General features: G+C 45.6%; 1 protein-coding gene across 1 annotated transcript in view; it reads left to right on the forward strand.

Annotated features, from left to right (window-relative positions):
- Positions 1 to 19,488, forward strand: part of LOC139392983 (high mobility group AT-hook 2) — an 88,220-nt gene that overhangs the window by 68,296 nt on the left and 436 nt on the right. Inside the window, exon 4 of the mRNA XM_071141290.1 lies at positions 4,252 to 4,281. Within this exon, the coding sequence (XP_070997391.1) occupies positions 4,252 to 4,281 (30 nt within the window). The remainder of the gene's footprint in view (positions 1 to 4,251; positions 4,282 to 19,488) is intronic.

The following is a 19,488-nucleotide window of genomic DNA, read 5'->3' on the forward strand; positions in this document are numbered from 1 at the left end:
GAAGGTTTTTTACGGCCCCTGGGATGATCTTGATTTATTATTAGAACCGGCCCGCAGCAAGCCGGCAGCCCGCAGATCTTTTACACGCACCAATACTACATTTCCCACAATGCAAAGGTGACGCACCGAGCAGTAGGCTGCTTCATTTCAATATTTATTGGCACAGCAGTCGTCAGCATCACAGTAAAATTAACTTTCAGATACCCATCAAAAATGGCAAAACGGAAGGTGGATACTGAGAACCGGGGGTTTCAAACAAGGTGGGAGTCGGAGTATATGTTCACGAAGGTAGCTGGAAAACCTGTGTGTCTTCTGTGTGGAGAAAGTGTGGCGGTACTGAAAGAGTATAATCTGAGACGACATTATGAAACGAAACACGCGGACAAAAACAAGAATATGGACATGGAACAAAGGCTACAAAAGGCAGAGGAATTAAAACGAGGCCTCAAATCTCGACAGGCTCTGTTCAAAAAAGCCAAATCACAAGGCCAGGCTGCTGTCAAGGCCAGTTTTATTTTGGCAGAAGAGATCGCTAAATCAGCCCGGCCATTTACGGAGGGGGATTTCATCAAAAACTGCATGATTAAAGTTTGTGACGAAGTTTGCCCAGAAAAAAGGCAACTCTTTTTAAATGTGAGTCTGAGCAGAAACACCATTGCCGAGAGAGTAGACCAGTTGTCCATCAATCTAAAAGAGCAGCTTGTGAAAAAGGGAAAAGATTTTATTGCATATTCCTTGGCTGTGGATGAGAGCACCGACATTTCTGACATTGCCCAGTTGTCAATTTTCATCCGCGGAGTGGACTCCAACCTAAGCGTGACAGAGGAGTTTTTGGCTTTACGTCCTATGCATGGCACAACTACGGGGCATGATTTGTATGAAGAGGTGTCAAGATGTGTAAATGAGATGGAGCTGCCTTGGGAAAAACTCGTGGGTTTGACAACCGACGGAGCACCTGCGATGTGTGGACACAGGAGCGGACTGGTGGCGAAGATACGGGAAAAGATGCAAGAGGAAAACGCGACAGGTGAGCTGACAGCTTATCATTGTATCATACACCAGGAAGCGTTGTGCGGTAAAGCCTTGAAAATGGAGCATGTAATGAGCATCATCACGCGCACAGTTAACTTTATCAGAGCCAAAGGTTTGAATCACCGCCAGTTCAAGGCATTTCTGACGGAGTTAGAAACGGAGCATGGTGATTTGCATTATCACACAGAGGTGCGATGGCTAAGCCAGGGAAAGGTGCTTCAAAGATGTTTCGAGCTTCGTGAGGAGATTTGTCTGTTCTTGGACAGCAAAGGGAAAGACACAACACAACTCCGAGACGAAATGTTTCTGTGTGAAATGGCTTTTCTGTGTGACATTACGAGTCATCTGAATGCAATAAACTTGCAGCTGCAGGGTCGGGATCGTGTCATCTCTGATATGTACAGTACAGTGAAGGCATTTAAAACCAAACTGACTCTGTGGGAGACGCAGATGCGGAAAGAAAATTTGAGCCACTTTCCCAGCTGCCAGACCATGAAAGAGAAGCTCTCTACCAGTGCGTTCCCGAGCACACAGTTGGCTGATAAAATAGGTATGCTTGCCGCTGACTTTCGACGCCGATTTGCTGACTTTGAAGCACAAAAAAGCAGGTTGGAACTGCTCGGTAACCCATTTGCTGTTGACGTGGAAAGCTCACCACCAAACCTCCAAATGGAGTTGATTGACCTCCAATGCAATGATGCACTGAGGGCAAAATATGCGGCAGTGGGTGCTGCGGAGTTCGCCCGTTTCCTCCCCGGCACAATGCCCCAGCTGCGCATCCAGGCTGCTCAAACGTTGTCTATGTTTGGCAGCACATACCTGTGTGAACAACTGTTTTCTTTGATGAACCTGAACAAAACATCACACAGAAGTCGACTTACTGCTGAACACCTCCACTCAATTCTGAGGATTTCTTCAGCTCAGAGCCTTACCCCGAACATTGATGAACTTGTGGAAAAGATGGGACACCACCAAGTATCACCCTCAACCTCAAACAAGTGAACATTACTGTGCAATCACATATTTAGAGTTTTTACTCAGTTCAAGTTTAAAAGTTAAAATTTAATATTTGTTTTCACTGCATGTTACTTCTCCTTAAACAAAGTGTTGTTTTTGATTAATAGATTTTTGCACTTTATTTTTTTGTATTTCAATCCAATTATATTTTAAAAATATTTCAGTTGAGTGGATGATAGAAAATTGCTATTATTGTTTTTTCTTTGAAGTAAATTTAGCCCACTTTTGCTAAAATAGAAAATATAGTCTACTGATGGTGCCTTGAATACCGGTTTCTTTCATTTAATGTTCATGTTATGGGGATATTTATATAAAGGAAATTTGTCTTTTGTGTCTGTTGAAAATTAAAGATTACTGACAGAGCCATAAGAAAATATTGCTTTATTTATCTGATCATATTGTAATATATTTGTTAGGTTTTCAGTAGGTTCAATTAGGTTCACTAGACTATATGCGTCATTTAAAAATTTTTCAATGAACATTCGAACAGTCCGGCCCTCGTCTTGTAGCTGATTTTTTTATTTGGCCCTCCGTCCATTTGACTTTGACACCCCTGTTTTAGAGAGATCCACTTGATGCTCTGGTCAGAAGTAGTGCACTACATAGGGAATAGGGTGGAATCTGTGACAGAACAGCTCTGGTCAGAAGTAGTGCACTATATAGGGAATAGGGTGGAATCTGTGACAGAACAGCTCTAGTCAGAAGTAGTGCACTATATAGGGAATAGGGTGGAATCTGTGACAGAACAGCTCTGGTCAGAAGTAGTGCACTATATAGGGAATAGGGTGGAATCTGTGACACAACAGCTCTGGTCAGAAGTAGTGCACTATATAGGGAATAGGGTGGAATCTGTGACATAACAGCTCTGGTCAGAAGTAGTGCACTACATAGGGAATAGGGTCCCATTTCAGTGTCTGCTTGTTATAATATGTGTATCCTATGGCTGCTTCTCACACTGCACCCTATTCCCTATATTGTGCACAACAAACGTAGTGCACTACATAGGGAACAGGGTCTATAGTAGCGCACTACATAGGGAACAGGGTCCTGGGGGTGTATCCTGTTAGTGTCGTTCCAGTTCCATCAGAATGGGGAACCAGCGTCTTTCAGATGTTCCTTTATGGCCAGTGTTGGAGTGCCTCGGTCCCGACCCCATCCGGTGTTGACGTTTACCATGTTACTATTAGACACACACACTTACACACACACACACACACACACACACGTACATACACACACCGACCTCTGGCATCCAACACAGAGCTGGCACAGAACTCACCAGCTGTTCACAACCATCCCCATCCAGGGGGCATGGAATGTGTGTGTGTGTGTGTGTGTGTGTGTGTGTGTGTGTGTGTGTGTGTGTGTGTGTATGTGTGTGTATGTGTGTGTATGTGTGTGTGTGTGTGTGTGTGTGTGTGTGTACACACAGTACGCTTGGCTTACAGATATTTCCTGTCCAGTCCTGGTCTTACAGACACTTCCTGTCCAGTCCTGGTCTTACAGACACTTCCTGTCCAGTCCTGGTCTTACAGACACTTCCTGTCCAGTCCTGGTCTTACAGATACTTCCTGTCTAGCCCTGGTCTTACAGATACTTCCTGTCCTAGGAGACACAATCTGAGCTTTGTTAGTCATCTCCCCCCTCTTCCTCCACCTCCTTCTGCTCCTCCTCCTCCTCCTAGGGCAGCATTACAGTTGCTAGCAGATTAGTTTAAAGGGTTTCTAACCAACTTTAATCCGTTTTAGCTAGCTAGGCTAAGCAACTTGTCTAAATGAAACGAAACAATTCACTTATTGTTAGTAAATCACCGCAAATTTCTCTTCGCTAGCGAACACGACTCCGCCTCCAAAAACAGCAGTGTCTGTAGGACAAGGGCTAGACAGGAAGTATCTGTAAGACCAGGGCTGGACAGGAAGTATCTGTAAGACCAGGGCTGGACAGGAAGTATCTGTAAGATCAGGGCTGGACAGGAAGTATCTGTAAGACCAGGGCTGGACAGGAAGTATCTGTAAGATCAGGGCTGGACAGGAAGTATCTGTAAGATCAGGGCTGGACAGGAAGTCTTCAGTGATGTTTATTTTCTACGACGTCTCCACTTTTCCGAGTGTATTAAACAGGCATGTAATGATGTTCTCTTGAAATCATTGGTCCAGGATGAATTGTAACCCTCTTCTCTCTCTCCCTCTTTCCTCTTTTCAGCCAAAGCAGGTGGTCCAAAAGCCAACTCAGGTATGTGACATGAAGGACTCTCACTGGACACGCGCCTGGTTGAATCAACGTTGTTTCCACCTCATTTCAATGAAATGACGTTGAACAAACGCGGAATAGACGTTGAGTTGACATCTATGCCCAGTGGGTTGTATCCTAACACTCCCCACCACCCTCCAAACCGACATTTCCATTTCCACAACCCTGTCAGTCTTTATTTATTTATTTAACTAGGCAAGTCAAATTCTTATTTTCAATAACAGCCTAGGAACAGTGGGTTAACTGCCTGTTCAGGGGCAGAACGACAGATTTGTACCTTGTCAGCTCGGGGGTTTGAACGTGCAACCTTCCGGTTACTAGTTCTACCCTGCCGCGACAGTCTGTCTGTCTGGCTGGCTGGCTGTCTGTCACACGTCTGTCTGTCTGAATCGGGTGCTATTTGGGATGCATCCCTACTGTACACAAGGACCTCTCAGTCTAGGCAACTAAACCTACACATAAGCACACGTACCGTGCATTTGGAAAAGTATTCAGACCCGTTGACTTTTTCCACATTTTGTTACATTACAGCCGTATTCTAAAATGGAATAAATTCATGTTTTTCCTCATCAATCTACACACAATACCCCATAATGATATCACAATGCCCCATAATGATATCACAATGCCCCATAATGATATCACAATGCCCCATAATGATATCACAATGCCCCATATTGACATCACAATACCCCATAATGACATCACAATGCCCCATAATGACGAAGTGAAAACAAGTTTTTAGACAGCAAATGTATATAAAAAATAATAAATAGAAATACCTTATTTACAGAAGTTTTCAGACCCTTTGCTACGAGACTGGAAATTGAGCTCAGGTGCATCCTGTTTCCATTGATCATCCTTCAGATGTTTCTACAACTTGATTGAAGTCCACCTGTGGTAAATTCTATTGATTGGACATGATTTGGAAAGGCACACACCTGTATATATAAGGTCCCACAGTTGACAGTGCATGTCAGAGCAAAAACCAAGCCATGAGGTTGAAGGAATTGTCCGTAGAGCTCCGAGACAGGATCGTGTCGAGGCACAGATCTGGGGAAGGGTACCAAAATAATGTCTGCAGCATTGAAGGTCCCCAAGAACACAGTGGCCTCCATCATTCTGAAATTAAAGAAGTTTGGAAACACCAAGACTCTTCCTAGAGCTGGCCGCCCCCGACCAAACTGAGCAATCGGGGTGAGAATGAACCAAGAACCCGGTGGTCATTCTGACAGAGTTCCAGAGTTCCTCTGAGGAGATGGGAGAACCTTCCAGAAGGACAACATTCTATGCAGCACTCCACCAATCAGACCTTTATGGTAGAGTGGCCAGACGGAAGTCACTCCTCAGTAAAAGGCCCATGACAGCACGCTTGGAGTTGACCAAAATTCACTTAAAGACTCTCAGACTATGAGAAGCAAGATTCTCTGGTCTGATGAACCCAAGATTGAACTCTTTGGCCTGAATGCCAAGCGTCACATCTGAAAGAAACTTGACACCATCCCCTGTGGTGAAGCATGGTGGTGGCACCATCCCCTGTGGTGAAGCATGGTGGTGTCAGCATCCCCTGTGGTGAAGCATGGTGGTGGCAGCATCCCCTGTGGTGAAGCATGATGGTGGCAGCATCCCTGTGGTGAAGCATGGTGGTGGCAGCATCCCCTGTGGTGAAGCATGGTGGTGGCAGCATCCCCTGTGGTGAAGCATGGTGGTGGCACCATCCCCTGTGGTGAAGCATGGTGGTGGCAGCATCCCCTGTGGTGAAGCATGGTGGTGACACCATCCCCTGTGGTGAAGCATGGTGGTGACACCATCCCCTGTGGTGAAGCATGGTGGTGGCACCATCCCCTGTGGTGAAGCATGGTGGTGGCACCATCCCCTGTGGTGAAGCATGGTGGTGGCAGCATCCCCTGTGGTGAAGCATGGTGGTGGCACCATCCCCTGTGGTGAAGCATTGTGGTGGCACCATCCCCTGTGGTGAAGCATGGTGGTGGCAGCATCCCCTGTGGTGAAGCATGGTGGTGGCACCATCCCCTGTGGTGAAGCATGGTGGTGGTGGCAGCATCCTGCTTTGGGGATGTTTTTCAGCGGCAGGGACTAGGAGACTAGTCGGGATGGATGGAAAGGTGAACCTTGGTGTTTTGTTGGCTTGTTGTAGTACAGTACTGTGTACAGGTTACTGTATTTGGGGTGAGTCAGGGGTTACTGTACTGTAGGTGTTTGGGGTGAGTCAGGGGTTACTCTACTGTAGGTATTTGGGGTGAGTCAGGGGTTACTGTACTGTAGGTATTTGGGGTGAGTCAGGGGTTACTGTACTGTACTGTAGGTATTTGCTTGTGTGTGTGTGTGTGTGTGTGTGTGGTGGAGATGGCCTGGAGACTAGCTAAGACCCTGAGTGTGTGAGGAGATGTTAGAGCCATCACAAACGATCATGTGCTTCGGCTTTTGTTAGTCAAAACAAACCGCAATGACAGTCCGACGGACTTGGGTCTGAGTGGCTTTAGAAACGGTAGATAAATGTTTATCCAGGGGTGTGTTGTGTTATGAAGAGAAACCCCCCCCCCCCCCTCCCAGGGGTGTGTTGTGTTATGAAGAGAGTCATCGTCCCCCTCCCAGGGGTGTGTTGTGTTATGAAGAGAGTCATCGTCCCCCTCCCAGGGGTGTGTTGTGTTATGAAGAGAGACGTCGTCGTCGTCGTCGTCGTCCCCCCCCCCAGGGTTGTGTTGTGTTATGAAGAGAGTCGTCCCCCCCGTCGTCCCCCCCAGGGGTGTGTTGTGTTATGAAGAGAGTCCCCCCCCCAGGGGTTTGTTGTGTTATGATGAGAGACCCCCCCCCCCAGGGGTGTGTTGTGTTATGAAGAGAGTCGTCGTCTCCCCCCCCCCCCCCCCCCCCCAGGGGTGTGTTGTGTTATGAAGAGAGTCCCCCCCCCCCCCCCCCAGGGGTGTGTTTTGTTATGAAGAGAGTCCCCCCCCCAAGGGAACTCCCAAGATGAACCTGTCTGCCTGGTTACTGCATTTTCCTTTTCTCCACCAAATGAAGTGATTCATAGTTTGAATGAGGAGACAGTTGGATATGTAGTTTGAATGAGGAGACAGTTGGATATGTAGTTTGAATGATGTGACAGTTATATATGTAGTTTGAATGAGGAGACAGTTAGATATGTAGTTTGAATGAGGAGACAGTTATATGTGTAGTTTGAATGAAGTGACAGTTAGATATGTAGTTTGAATGAGGAGACAGTTAGATATGTAGTTTGAATGAGGAGACAGTTATATGTGTAGTTTGAATGAAGTGACAGTTAGATATGTAGTTTGAATGAGGAGACAGTTAGATATGTAGTTTGAATGAGGAGACAGTTAGATATGTAGTTTGAATGATGTGACAGTTATATATGTAGTTTGAATGAAGTGACAGTTAGATATGTAGTTTGAATGAAGTGGCAGTCAGATATGTAGTTTGAATGAAGTGACAGTTAGATATGTAGTTTGAATGAAGTGACAGTTAGATATGTAGTTTGAATGAAGTGGCAGTTATATATGTAGTTTGAATGATGTGACAGTTATATATGTAGTTTGAATGATGAGACAGTTGGATATGTAGTTTGAATGAGGAGACAGTTGGATATGTAGTTTGAATGATGAGACAGTTGGATATGTAGTTTGAATGAGGAGACAGTTAGATATGTAGTTTGAATGAGGAGACAGTTAGATATGTAGTTTGAATGAGGAGACAGGTAGATATGTAGTTTGAATGAGGAGACAGATAGATATGTAGTTTGAATGAGGAGACAGTTAGATATGTAGTTTGAATGAAGTGACAGTTAGATATGTAGTTTGAATGAGGAGACAGATAGATATGTAGTTTGAATGAAGTGGCAGTTATATATGTAGTTTGAATGATGTGACAGATAGATATGTAGTTTGAATGAGGAGACAGTTAGATATGTAGTTTGAATGAGGAGACAGTTAGATATGTAGTTTGAATGAAGTGACAGTTAGATATGTAGTTTGAATGAGGAGACAGATAGATATGTAGTTTGAATGAAGTGGCAGTTATATATGTAGTTTGAATGATGTGACAGATAGATATGTAGTTTGAATGAGGAGACAGTTAGATATGTAGTTTGAATGAGGAGACAGTTAGATATGTAGTTTGAATGATGTGACAGGTAGATATGTAGTTTGAATGAGGAGACAGTTAGATATGTAGTTTGAATGAGGAGACAGTTAGATATGTAGTTTGAATGAAGTGACAGTTAGATATGTAGTTTGAATGAAGTGACAGTTAGATATGTAGTTTGAATGAGGAGACAGATAGATATGTAGTTTGAATGAAGTGGCAGTTATATATGTAGTTTGAATGATGTGACAGATAGATATGTAGTTTGAATGAGGAGACAGTTAGATATGTAGTTTGAATGAGGAGACAGTTAGATATGTAGTTTGAATGATGTGACAGGTAGATATGTAGTTTGAATGAGGAGACAGTTAGATATGTAGTTTGAATGAGGAGACAGTTAGATATGTAGTTTGAATGAAGTGACAGTTAGATATGTAGTTTGAATAAGGAGACAGTTAGATATGTAGTTTGAATGAGGAGACAGTTAGATATGTAGTTTAAATGAGGAGACAGTTATATGTGTAGTTTGAATGAAGTGACAGTTAGATATGTAGTTTGAATGAGGAGACAGTTATATGTGTAGTTTGAATGAAGTGACAGTTAGATATGTAGTTTGAATGAGGAGACAGTTAGATATGTAGTTTGAATGAGGAGACAGTTAGATATGTAGTTTGAATGAGGAGACAGTTATATGTGTAGTTTGAATGAAGTGACAGTTAGATATGTAGTTTGAATGAGGAGAGAGTTAGATATGTAGTTTGAATGAGGAGACAGTTATATATGTAGTTTGAATGAGGAGACAGTTAGATATGTAGTTTGAATGAGGAGACAGTTATATGTGTAGTTTGAATGAAGTGACAGTTAGATATGTAGTTTGAATGAGGAGACAGTTAGATATGTAGTTTGAATGAGGAGACAGTTATATGTGTAGTTTGAATGAAGTGACAGTTAGATATGTAGTTTGAATGAGGAGACAGTTAGATATGTAGTTTGAATGAGGAGACAGTTAGATATGTAGTTTGAATGATGTGACAGTTATATATGTAGTTTGAATGAAGTGACAGTTAGATATGTAGTTTGAATGAAGTGGCAGTCAGATATGTAGTTTGAATGAAGTGACAGTTAGATATGTAGTTTGAATGAAGTGACAGTTAGATATGTAGTTTGAATGAAGTGGCAGTTATATATGTAGTTTGAATGATGTGACAGTTATATATGTAGTTTGAATGATGAGACAGTTGGATATGTAGTTTGAATGAGGAGACAGTTGGATATGTAGTTTGAATGATGAGACAGTTGGATATGTAGTTTGAATGAGGAGACAGTTAGATATGTAGTTTGAATGAGGAGACAGTTAGATATGTAGTTTGAATGAGGAGACAGGTAGATATGTAGTTTGAATGAGGAGACAGATAGATATGTAGTTTGAATGAGGAGACAGTTAGATATGTAGTTTGAATGAAGTGACAGTTAGATATGTAGTTTGAATGAGGAGACAGATAGATATGTAGTTTGAATGAAGTGGCAGTTATATATGTAGTTTGAATGATGTGACAGATAGATATGTAGTTTGAATGAGGAGACAGTTAGATATGTAGTTTGAATGAGGAGACAGTTAGATATGTAGTTTGAATGATGTGACAGGTAGATATGTAGTTTGAATGAGGAGACAGTTAGATATGTAGTTTGAATGAGGAGACAGTTAGATATGTAGTTTGAATGAAGTGACAGTTAGATATGTAGTTTGAATGAGGAGACAGTTAGATATGTAGTTTGAATGAGGAGACAGTTAGATATGTAGTTTAAATGAGGAGACAGTTATATGTGTAGTTTGAATGAAGTGACAGTTAGATATGTAGTTTGAATGAGGAGACAGTTATATGTGTAGTTTGAATGAAGTGACAGTTAGATATGTAGTTTGAATGAGGAGACAGTTAGATATGTAGTTTGAATGAGGAGACAGTTAGATATGTAGTTTGAATGAGGAGACAGTTATATGTGTAGTTTGAATGAAGTGACAGTTAGATATGTAGTTTGAATGAGGAGAGAGTTAGATATGTAGTTTGAATGAGGAGACAGTTAGATATGTAGTTTGAATGAGGAGACAGTTAGATATGTAGTTTGAATGAGGAGACAGTTATATATGTAGTTTGAATGAAGTGACAGTTAGATATGTAGTTTGAATGAAGTAACAGTTGGATATGTAGTTAGTTGGTTGGAAGTGACTGAATGAAAGCACCTGTTGTTTTTAGTGAGGCTGTGTAGACACTAGTGGGGTTGTGAAGTGCAGCATCACACACACTCCTGCACTAAGGCCCTGAGCAACGCAGGCTTTTGAGACACAGAGCCTGATGGGAGTACTAAATCCAACATCAGACTTCTCTCATTTTCACACAAGCTCCTAAACGTGTTTCTGCTTTAAATTTGACCCCCCCCCCCCAAAAAAGAAAATCAAATCAAAATCAAATAAAATGTATTTATATAGCCCATCAGCTGATATCTCAAAAGTGCTGTACAGAAACCCAGCCTAAAACCCCAAACAGCAAGCAATGCAGGTGTAGAAGCACGGTGGCTAGGAAAAACTCCCTAGAAAGGCCAAAACCTAGGAAGAAACCTAGAGAGGAACCAGGCTATGTGGGGTGGCCAGTCCTCTTCTGGCTGTGCCGGGTGGAGATTATAACAGAACATGGTCAAGATGTTCAAATGTTCATAAATGACCAGCATGGTCGAATAATAATAAGGCAGAACAGTTGAAACTGGAGCAGCAGCACGGCCAGGTGGACTGGGGACAGCAAGGCGTCATCATGTCAGGTAGTCCTGAGGCATGGTCCTAGGGCTCAGGTCCTCCTCCGAGAGAGAGAAAGAAAGAGAGAATTAGAGAGAGCACACTTAAATTCACATAGGACACCGAATAGGACAGGAGAAGTACTCCAGATATAACAAACTGACCCTAGCCCCCCGACACACAAACTACTACGGCATAAATACTGGAGGCTTAGACAGGAGGGGTCAGGAGACACTGTGAGAGCGACACTGTGAGAGCGACACTGTGAGAGCGTAGTTCACCTTCACACCGTACAGTTTTAAAGACCGTTACGGACAGTTAACTCCCAACACATAATGAGGTATTGTACAGCTCAACTGGGAGGAACTCTTAGACCAGTGAACAAATGACAAGTAGTTTATTAGTGATTAAAGAATCAAAAACAACCTGTGATGTACACTACAGACAGAGTCCCCACCCCTCCCACCCCTCGCCCTCCCTCCCCCCTCCCTCCCTCCCTCCCCCCTCCCTCCCTCCCTCCCCTGTTCGCTGGTGTGAATGCATAACTGGACCCTGATTTGCTGCTTTGTGGGAACAGGGTACAGGGGTGTGTGTGTGTGTGTGTGTGTGTGTGTGTGTGTGTGTGTGTGTGTGTGTGTGTGTGTGTGTGTGTGTGTGTGTGTGTGTGTGTGTGTGTGTGTGTGTGTGTGTGTGTGTGTGTGTGTGTGTGTGTGTGTGTGTGTGAGAGAGAGCAAGAGAGGGAGAGAGAGAGAGAGAGAGAGAAAGCAAGAGAGAGAGAGAGTGAGAGCGAGAGAGAAAGCAAGAGACAGAGAGTGAGAGCGAGAGAAAGCAAAAGAGAGAGAGTGAGAGCGAGAGAGAGCAAAAGAGAGAGAGAGGGAGAGAAAGAGAGAGCGAGAGAGACAGAGAGAGAGAGAGAGAGAGAGAGAGGTGGTTTTGAGCTGCTCTGCCAGTGCTGTGATGGAGCCGTGATGGAGCCAAGTAGCTGCTGGAACACATACGTACACATGTCACTGAGAACGCTCGCTCTCTCTCTCTCTCTCTCTCACTCCCCCCCCTCTCTCTCTCTCTCTCTCTCTCTCTCTCTCTCGCTCTCTCTCTCTCTCTTTTGCTCTCTCTCGCTCTCACTCTCTCTCTCTTGCTTTCTCTCGCTCTCACTCTCTCTCTCTTGCTTTCTCTCTCGCTCTCACTCTCTCTCTCTTGCTTTCTCTCTCGCTCTCACTCTCTCTCTCTCTCTCTCTCTCTCTCTCTTGCTTTCTCTCTCTCTCTCTCTCTCTCTCTCTCTCTCTCTCTCTCTTGCTCTCTCTTTCTCTCTCTCTCTCTCGCTCTCACTCTCTCTCTCTCTTTCTCTCTCTCTCTCTCTCTTGCTCTCTCTTTCTCTCGTTGTTTGGCTGTTTTACTTCAGAGCCCTACACTGCCAGCACCCTGTGCAAACCATCCAACCCCTTTCATTCCAGAGGGTGGGGGAGGGAGGGAGGAAAGGAGCTGATGAGGGAGAAGGAGGGAGGGAGGAAGGAGCTGATGAGGGAGAGGGAGGGAGGGAGGAAAGGACCTGATGAGGGAGAAGGAGGGAGGGAGGAAAGGAGCTGATGAGGGAGAGGGGGGGAGGGAGCTAGGAGGAGAGAGGAAGGGGTTAGGAGGGAGGGAGAGTAGAGGAGGAAGGGGTTAGGAGGGAGCACGGGCCTGACCCGGAAGCTCCAACCTGTCTCCTCTCTCTCCACAGAGTCCCTAATGATGTACAGAGACAGGGCTGGTTACCAGTTCTCCCCTGTCTTCCAGAAAACTCCTCATCTACTTCAAAGAAAGAAGAAAAAAGGGCTGGGAAGGGGGGGGGCACAGAGCTTTGAAGGGGGGGGGCACAGAGCTTTGGAGGGGGGGGGGGGCACAGAGCTTTGGAGGGGGGGGGCACAGAGCTTTGGAGGGGGGGGCACAGAGCTTTGAAGGGGGGGGGGCACAGAGCTTTGCAGGGGGGGGGCACAGAGCTTTGCAGGGGGGGGGCACAGAGCTTTGAAGGGGGGGGGCACAGAGCTTTGCAGGGGGGGGGGCACAGAGCTTTGAAGGGGGGGGGCACAGAGCTTTGAAGGGGGGGGGCACAGAGCTTTGAAGGGGGGGGGCACAGAGCTTTGGAGGGGGGGGGCACAGAGCTTTGAAGGGGGGGGGCACAGAGCTTTGCAGGGGGGGGGGCACAGAGCTTTGCAGGGGGGGGGGCACAGAGCTTTGCAGGGGGGGGGCACAGAGCTTTGCAGGGGGGGGGGCACAGAGCTTTGCAGGGGGGGGGCACAGAGCTTTGCAGGGGGGGGGGCACAGAGCTTTGCAGGGGGGGGGCACAGAGCTTTGCAGGGGGGGGCACAGAGCTTTGCAGGGGGGGGCACAGAGCTTTGCAGGGGGGGGGCACAGAGCTTTGCAGGGGGGGGGCACAGAGCTTTGCAGGGGGGGGCACAGAGCTTTGCAGGGGGGGGGCACAGAGCTTTGCAGGGGGGGGGGCACAGAGCTTTGCAGGGGGGGGGCACAGAGCTTTGCAGGGGGGGGGCACAGAGCTTTGCAGGGGGGGGGCACAGAGCTTTGCAGGGGGGGGGCACAGAGCTTTGCAGGGGGGGGGCACAGAGCTTTGCAGGGGGGGGGCACAGAGCTTTGCAGGGGGGGGGCACAGAGCTTTGCAGTGGGGGGGGGGGGGGGGGGGGGGGGGGGGGGGAGAACCAAGCAGTACAATGAACCTGCGGCAGGACAGGAACTTTAACCCGGTCTGTCCTGAGACCCCAAGCAACAACAACAACAAAAAATAATCGCCTTTTAATTTATCTGACTTTCATTCATCTGAGCGTCCAGTCCTTATATTCAGCCTCACAGTGTGTTTTTACCCTGTTCTGTTCAGGCCAACCAGGGCTACAACTACAACACAAAACAATAGTTACATTCATGACTTTTAACTGACAAGTGGCAATATATATACGTCCATCCTCCCCTCAATATGGTGCAGTCGTCCTGTCCCCTTTGCAGAAAAGTATCCCCAAAGAATGATGTTTCCACCTCCATGCTTCACGGTTGGGGTGGTGTTCTTGGGGTTGTACTCATCCTTCTTCTTCCTCCAAACACGGCGAGTGGAGTTTAGACCAAAAAGCTCTATTTTTGTCTCATCAGACCACATAACCTTCTCCCATTTCTCCTCTGGATCATCCAGATGGTCATTGGCAAACTTCAGACGGGCCTGGACATGCGCTGGCTTGAGCAGGGGGACCTTGCGTGCGCTGCAGGATTTTATTCCATGACGGCGTAGTGTGTTACTAATGGTTTTCTTTGAGACTGTGGTCCCAGCTCTCTTCAGGTCATTGACCAGGTCCTGCCGTGTAGTGCTGGGCTGATCCCTCACCATCCTCATGATCATTGATGCCCCACGAGGTGAGATCTTACATGGTGCCCCAGACCGAGGGTGATTGACCGTCATCTTGAACTTCTTCCATTTTCTAATAATTGCGCCAACAGTTGTTGCCTTCTCACCAAGCTGCTTGCCTATTGTCCTGTAGCCCATCCCAGCCTTGTGCAGGTCTACAATTTTAGCCCTGATGTCCTTACACAGCTCTCTGGTCTTGACCATTGTGGAGAGGTTGGAGTCTGTTTGATTGAGTGTGTGGACAGGTGTCTTTTATACAGGTAACGAGTTCAAACAGTTGCAGTTAATACAGGTAATGAGTGGAGAACAGGAGGGCTTCTTAAAGAAAAACTAACAGGTCTGTGAGAGCCGGAATTCTTACTGGTTGGTAGGTGATCAAATACTTAGGTCATGCAATAAAATGCTAATTAATTACTTAAAAATCATACAATGGGATTTTCTGGATTTTTTGTTTTAGATTCCGTCTCTCACAGTTGAAGTGTACCTATGATAAAAAAAATTACAGACCTCGACATGCTTTGTAAGTAGGAAAACCTGCAAAATCGACAGTGTATATCAAATACTTGTTCTCCCCACTGTATTTCTAAGGTCTACCGAAGAATAAAACCTGATTAAAACAATTGCATTGATATGAGTGCTGTAAGTACATGAATTGTCTGCTCAGTGTGGAATGAATATCCAGCTAGTCAATGACCCCTGTGTGGAGTTTGTAACAGCAACTATAATGAGCTCACTACAGTATTATAGACACTATGACCTGAGATCTCCTATCGTCTTCTATGTCGAAGAACACCGTACCTTTTTTAACGACTCTACAGGGGATTGTGATCATCGGAGAGCGTGTGCCTATCCCTGAGAGTCTCTGTGTTTACTAGCTTGTAGCTCAAACCATTCTGACTCTACAGAAATGTTTTGTAAAACAACAACAAAAAGGCCTAGTCCCTGACCCCTTGGGGATTTTTCTTTGTCTCACAAACACCTCTCTAGTTTAGCCCCCCTGTTAATGACAAACACCTCTCTAGCTTGGCCCCCCTGTTAATGACAAACACCTCTCTAGTTTAGCCCTCCTGTTAATGACAAACACCTCTCTAGTTTAGCCCTCCTGTTAATAACAAACACCTCTCTAGCTTGGCCCCCCTGTTAATGACAAACACCTCTCTAGTTTAGCCCCCTATTAATGACAAACACCTCTCTAGTTTAGCCTTCCTGTTAATGACAAACACCTCTCTAGTTTAGCCCCCCTGTTAATGACAAACACCTCTCTAGTTTAGCCCCCTTGTTAATGACAAACACCTCTCTAGTTTAGCCCCCCTGTTAATGACAAACACCTCTCTAGTTTAGCCCCCCTGTTAATGACAAACACCTCTCTAGTTTAGCCCCCCTGTTAATGACAAACACCTCTCTAGTTTAGCCCCCCTGTTAATGACAAACACCTCTCTAGTTTAGCCCCCCTGTTAATGACAAACACCTCTCTAGCTTGGCCCCCTTGTTAATGACAAACACCTCTCTAGTTTAGCCCTCCTGTTAATGACAAACACCTCTCTAGTTTAGCCCTCCTGTTAATAACAAACACCTCTCTAGCTTGGCCCCCCTGTTAATGACAAACACCTCTCTAGTTTAGCCCTCCTGTTAATAACAAACACCTCTCTAGCTTGGCCCCCCTGTTAATGACAAACACCTCTCTAGTTTAGCCCCCTATTAATGACAAACACCTCTCTAGTTTAGCCTTCCTGTTAATGACAAACACCTCTCTAGTTTAGCCCCCCTGTTAATGACAAACACCTCTCTAGTTTAGCCCCCTTGTTAATGACAAACACCTCTCTAGTTTAGCCCCCCTGTTAATGACAAACACCTCTCTAGTTTAGCCCCCCTGTTAATGACAAACACCTCTCTAGTTTAGCCCCCCTGTTAATGACAAACACCTCTCTAGTTTAGCCCCCCTGTTAATGACAAACACCTCTCTAGTTTAGCCCCCCTGTTAATGACAAACACCTCTCTAGCTTGGCCCCCTTGTTAATGACAAACACCTCTCTAGTTTAGCCCTCCTGTTAATGACAAACACCTCTCTAGTTTAGCCCTCCTGTTAATAACAAACACCTCTCTAGCTTGGCCCCCCTGTTAATGACAAACACCTCTCTAGTTTAGCCCTCCTGTTAATGACAAACACCTCTCTAGTTTAGCCCCCCTGTTAATGACAAACACCTCTCTAGTTTAGCCCTCCTGTTAATGACAAACACCTCTCTAGTTTAGCCCCCCTGTTAATGACAAACACCTCTCTAGTTTAGCCCCCCTGTTAATGACAAACACCTCTCTAGTTTAGCCCCCCTGTTAATGACAAACACCTCTCTAGCTTGGCCCCCCTGTTAATGACAAACACCTCTCTAGTTTAGCCCTCCTGTTAATGACAAACACCTCTCTAGTTTAGCCCTCCTGTTAATAACAAACACCTCTCTAGCTTGGCCCCCCTGTTAATGACAAACACCTCTCTAGTTTAGCCCTCCTGTTAATGACAAACACCTCTCTAGTTTAGCCCTCCTGTTAATGACAAACACCTCTCTAGTTTAGCCCTCCTGTTAATGACAAACACCTCTCTAGTTTAGCCCCCTATTAATGACAAACACCTCTCTAGTTTAGCCCCCTATTAATGACAAACACCTCTCTAGTTTAGCCCTCCTGTTAATGACAAACACCTCTCTAGCTTGGCCCCCCTGTTAATGACAAACACCTCTCTAGTTTAGCCCCCTATTAATGACAAACACCTCTCTAGTTTAGCCCTCCTGTTAATGACAAACACCTCTCTAGTTTAGCCCCCTATTAATGACAAACACCTCTCTAGTTTAGCCCTCCTGTTAATGACAAACACCTCTCTAGCTTGGCCCCCCTGTTAATGACAAACACCTCTCTAGTTTAGCCTTCCTGTTAATGACAAACACCTCTCTAGTTTAGCCCCCTATTAATGACAAACACCTCTCTAGTTTAGCCCTCCTGTTAATGACAAACACCTCTCTAGTTTAGCCCCCCTGTTAATGACAAACACCTCTCTAGTTTAGCCCCCTATTAATGACAAACACCTCTCTAGTTTAGCCCTCCTGTTAATGACAAACACCTCTCTAGTTTAGCCCTCCTGTTAATGACAAACACCTCTCTAGTTTAGCCCCCCTGTTAATGACAAACACCTCTATAGTTTAGCCCCCTATTAATGACAAACACCTCTCTAGTTTAGCCTTCCTGTTAATGACAAACACCTCTCTAGTTTAGCCCCCTATTAATGACAAACACCTCTCTAGTTTAGCCTTCCTGTTAATGACAAACACCTCTCTAGCTTAGCCCCCCTGTTAATAACAAACACCTCTCTAGTTTAGCCCTCCTGTTAATGACAAACACCTCTCTAGTTTAGCCCCCCTGTTAATGACAAACACCTCTCTAGTTTAGCCCCCTATTAATGACAAACACCTCTCTAGTTTAGCCCCCCTGTTAATGACAAACACCTCTCTAGTTTAGCCCTCCTGTTAATGACAAACACCTCTCTAGTTTAGCCCTCCTGTTAATGACAAACACCTCTCTAGTTTAGCCCCCCTGTTAATGACAAACACCTCTCTAGTTTAGCCCCCCTATTAATGACAAACACCTCTCTAGTTTAGCCCTCCTGTTAATGACAAACACCTCTCTAGTTTAGCCCTCCTGTTAATGACAAACACCTCTCTAGTTTAGCCCCCCTGTTAATGACAAACACCTCTCTAGTTTAGCCCCCCTGTTAATGACAAACACCTCTCTAGCTTGGCCCCCCTGTTAATGACAAACACCTCTCTAGCTTAGCCCCCCTGTTAATGACAAACACCTCTCTAGCTTGGCCCCCCTGTTAATGACAAACACCTCTCTAGCTTGGCCCCCCTGTTAATGACAAACACCTCTCTAGTTTAGCCCTCCTGTTAATGACAAACACCTCTCTAGCTTGGCCCCCCTGTTAATGACAAACACCTCTCTAGTTTAGCCCCCCTGTTAATGACAAACACCTCTCTAGCTTGGCCCCCCTGTTAATGACAAACACCTCTCTAGTTTAGCCCCCCTGTTAATGACAAACACCTCTCTAGCTTGGCCCCCCTGTTAATGACAAACACCTCTCTAGCTTGGCCCCCCTGTTAATCACTAAGGGTTTATAAATGTCCAAATTCCGGTAGCTCCTTCCTACTTCTTCCTACTTCCTCCTCCTTCACCTCCCTTCTCCCTCCCTACCGCCCTCCCTCCCTCCTTCGTTCCTTCCTTCCCTCCCTCCTTCCCTCTCGCTTCACTCTCATTGGTTCTCCTGACTGTGTCACATGGTAGCGTTTAGTGGACCTTTCACTACTGAAGTGTCTGCTGCATTAATGAATGGAGAGAGAAGGAGGGAGGGAGGGAGGGAGGTGGGGAAAGAGTGAGGGAGGTGGGGAGGGAGGGAGAGAGGGAGGTGGGGTCCTGTAATGCAGACAAGCTTTCGCCTCTCTCTGTCTCTCTCTCTCTGCTGAATGGGAATACTGCCTCAGACTCCCACCGCGTCCCAAACGGCACCCTATTCCCTTCATAGTGTACTACTTTAGACCGGAGTCTATGGGGGCCCTTTGAGGTGAATAGGGTGCAATTTGGGACACATGCTCAGCCGCAGGAAGAGGGTTATAAATTGTGTCAGTTAGGCTCCTCCCCCCCCCCCCCCCCCCCCTGAATAAAATGGAAGCCATGTGGAAAATGAAAAATCAATTTCAATCTGAAAAGCGAGGAAGGCTGGGATGGAGGGGCGTTTTCTCCCTGTTCCATGGTGGTCGCCGGTCGGCCATCTTGGGAAGGCTTTTCTGAAGTTGTAAACACCCTGCTGTAGTGTTCTTGTGTAAGCTTGTTAAAGAGAGACTGTGAAACTAACGTTGTTAGGGGG

The sequence above is a fragment of the Oncorhynchus clarkii genome, chromosome 33 (genome assembly GCF_045791955.1).
Source record: "Oncorhynchus clarkii lewisi isolate Uvic-CL-2024 chromosome 33, UVic_Ocla_1.0, whole genome shotgun sequence".
Taxonomy (NCBI): Eukaryota; Metazoa; Chordata; class Actinopteri; order Salmoniformes; family Salmonidae; genus Oncorhynchus; species Oncorhynchus clarkii.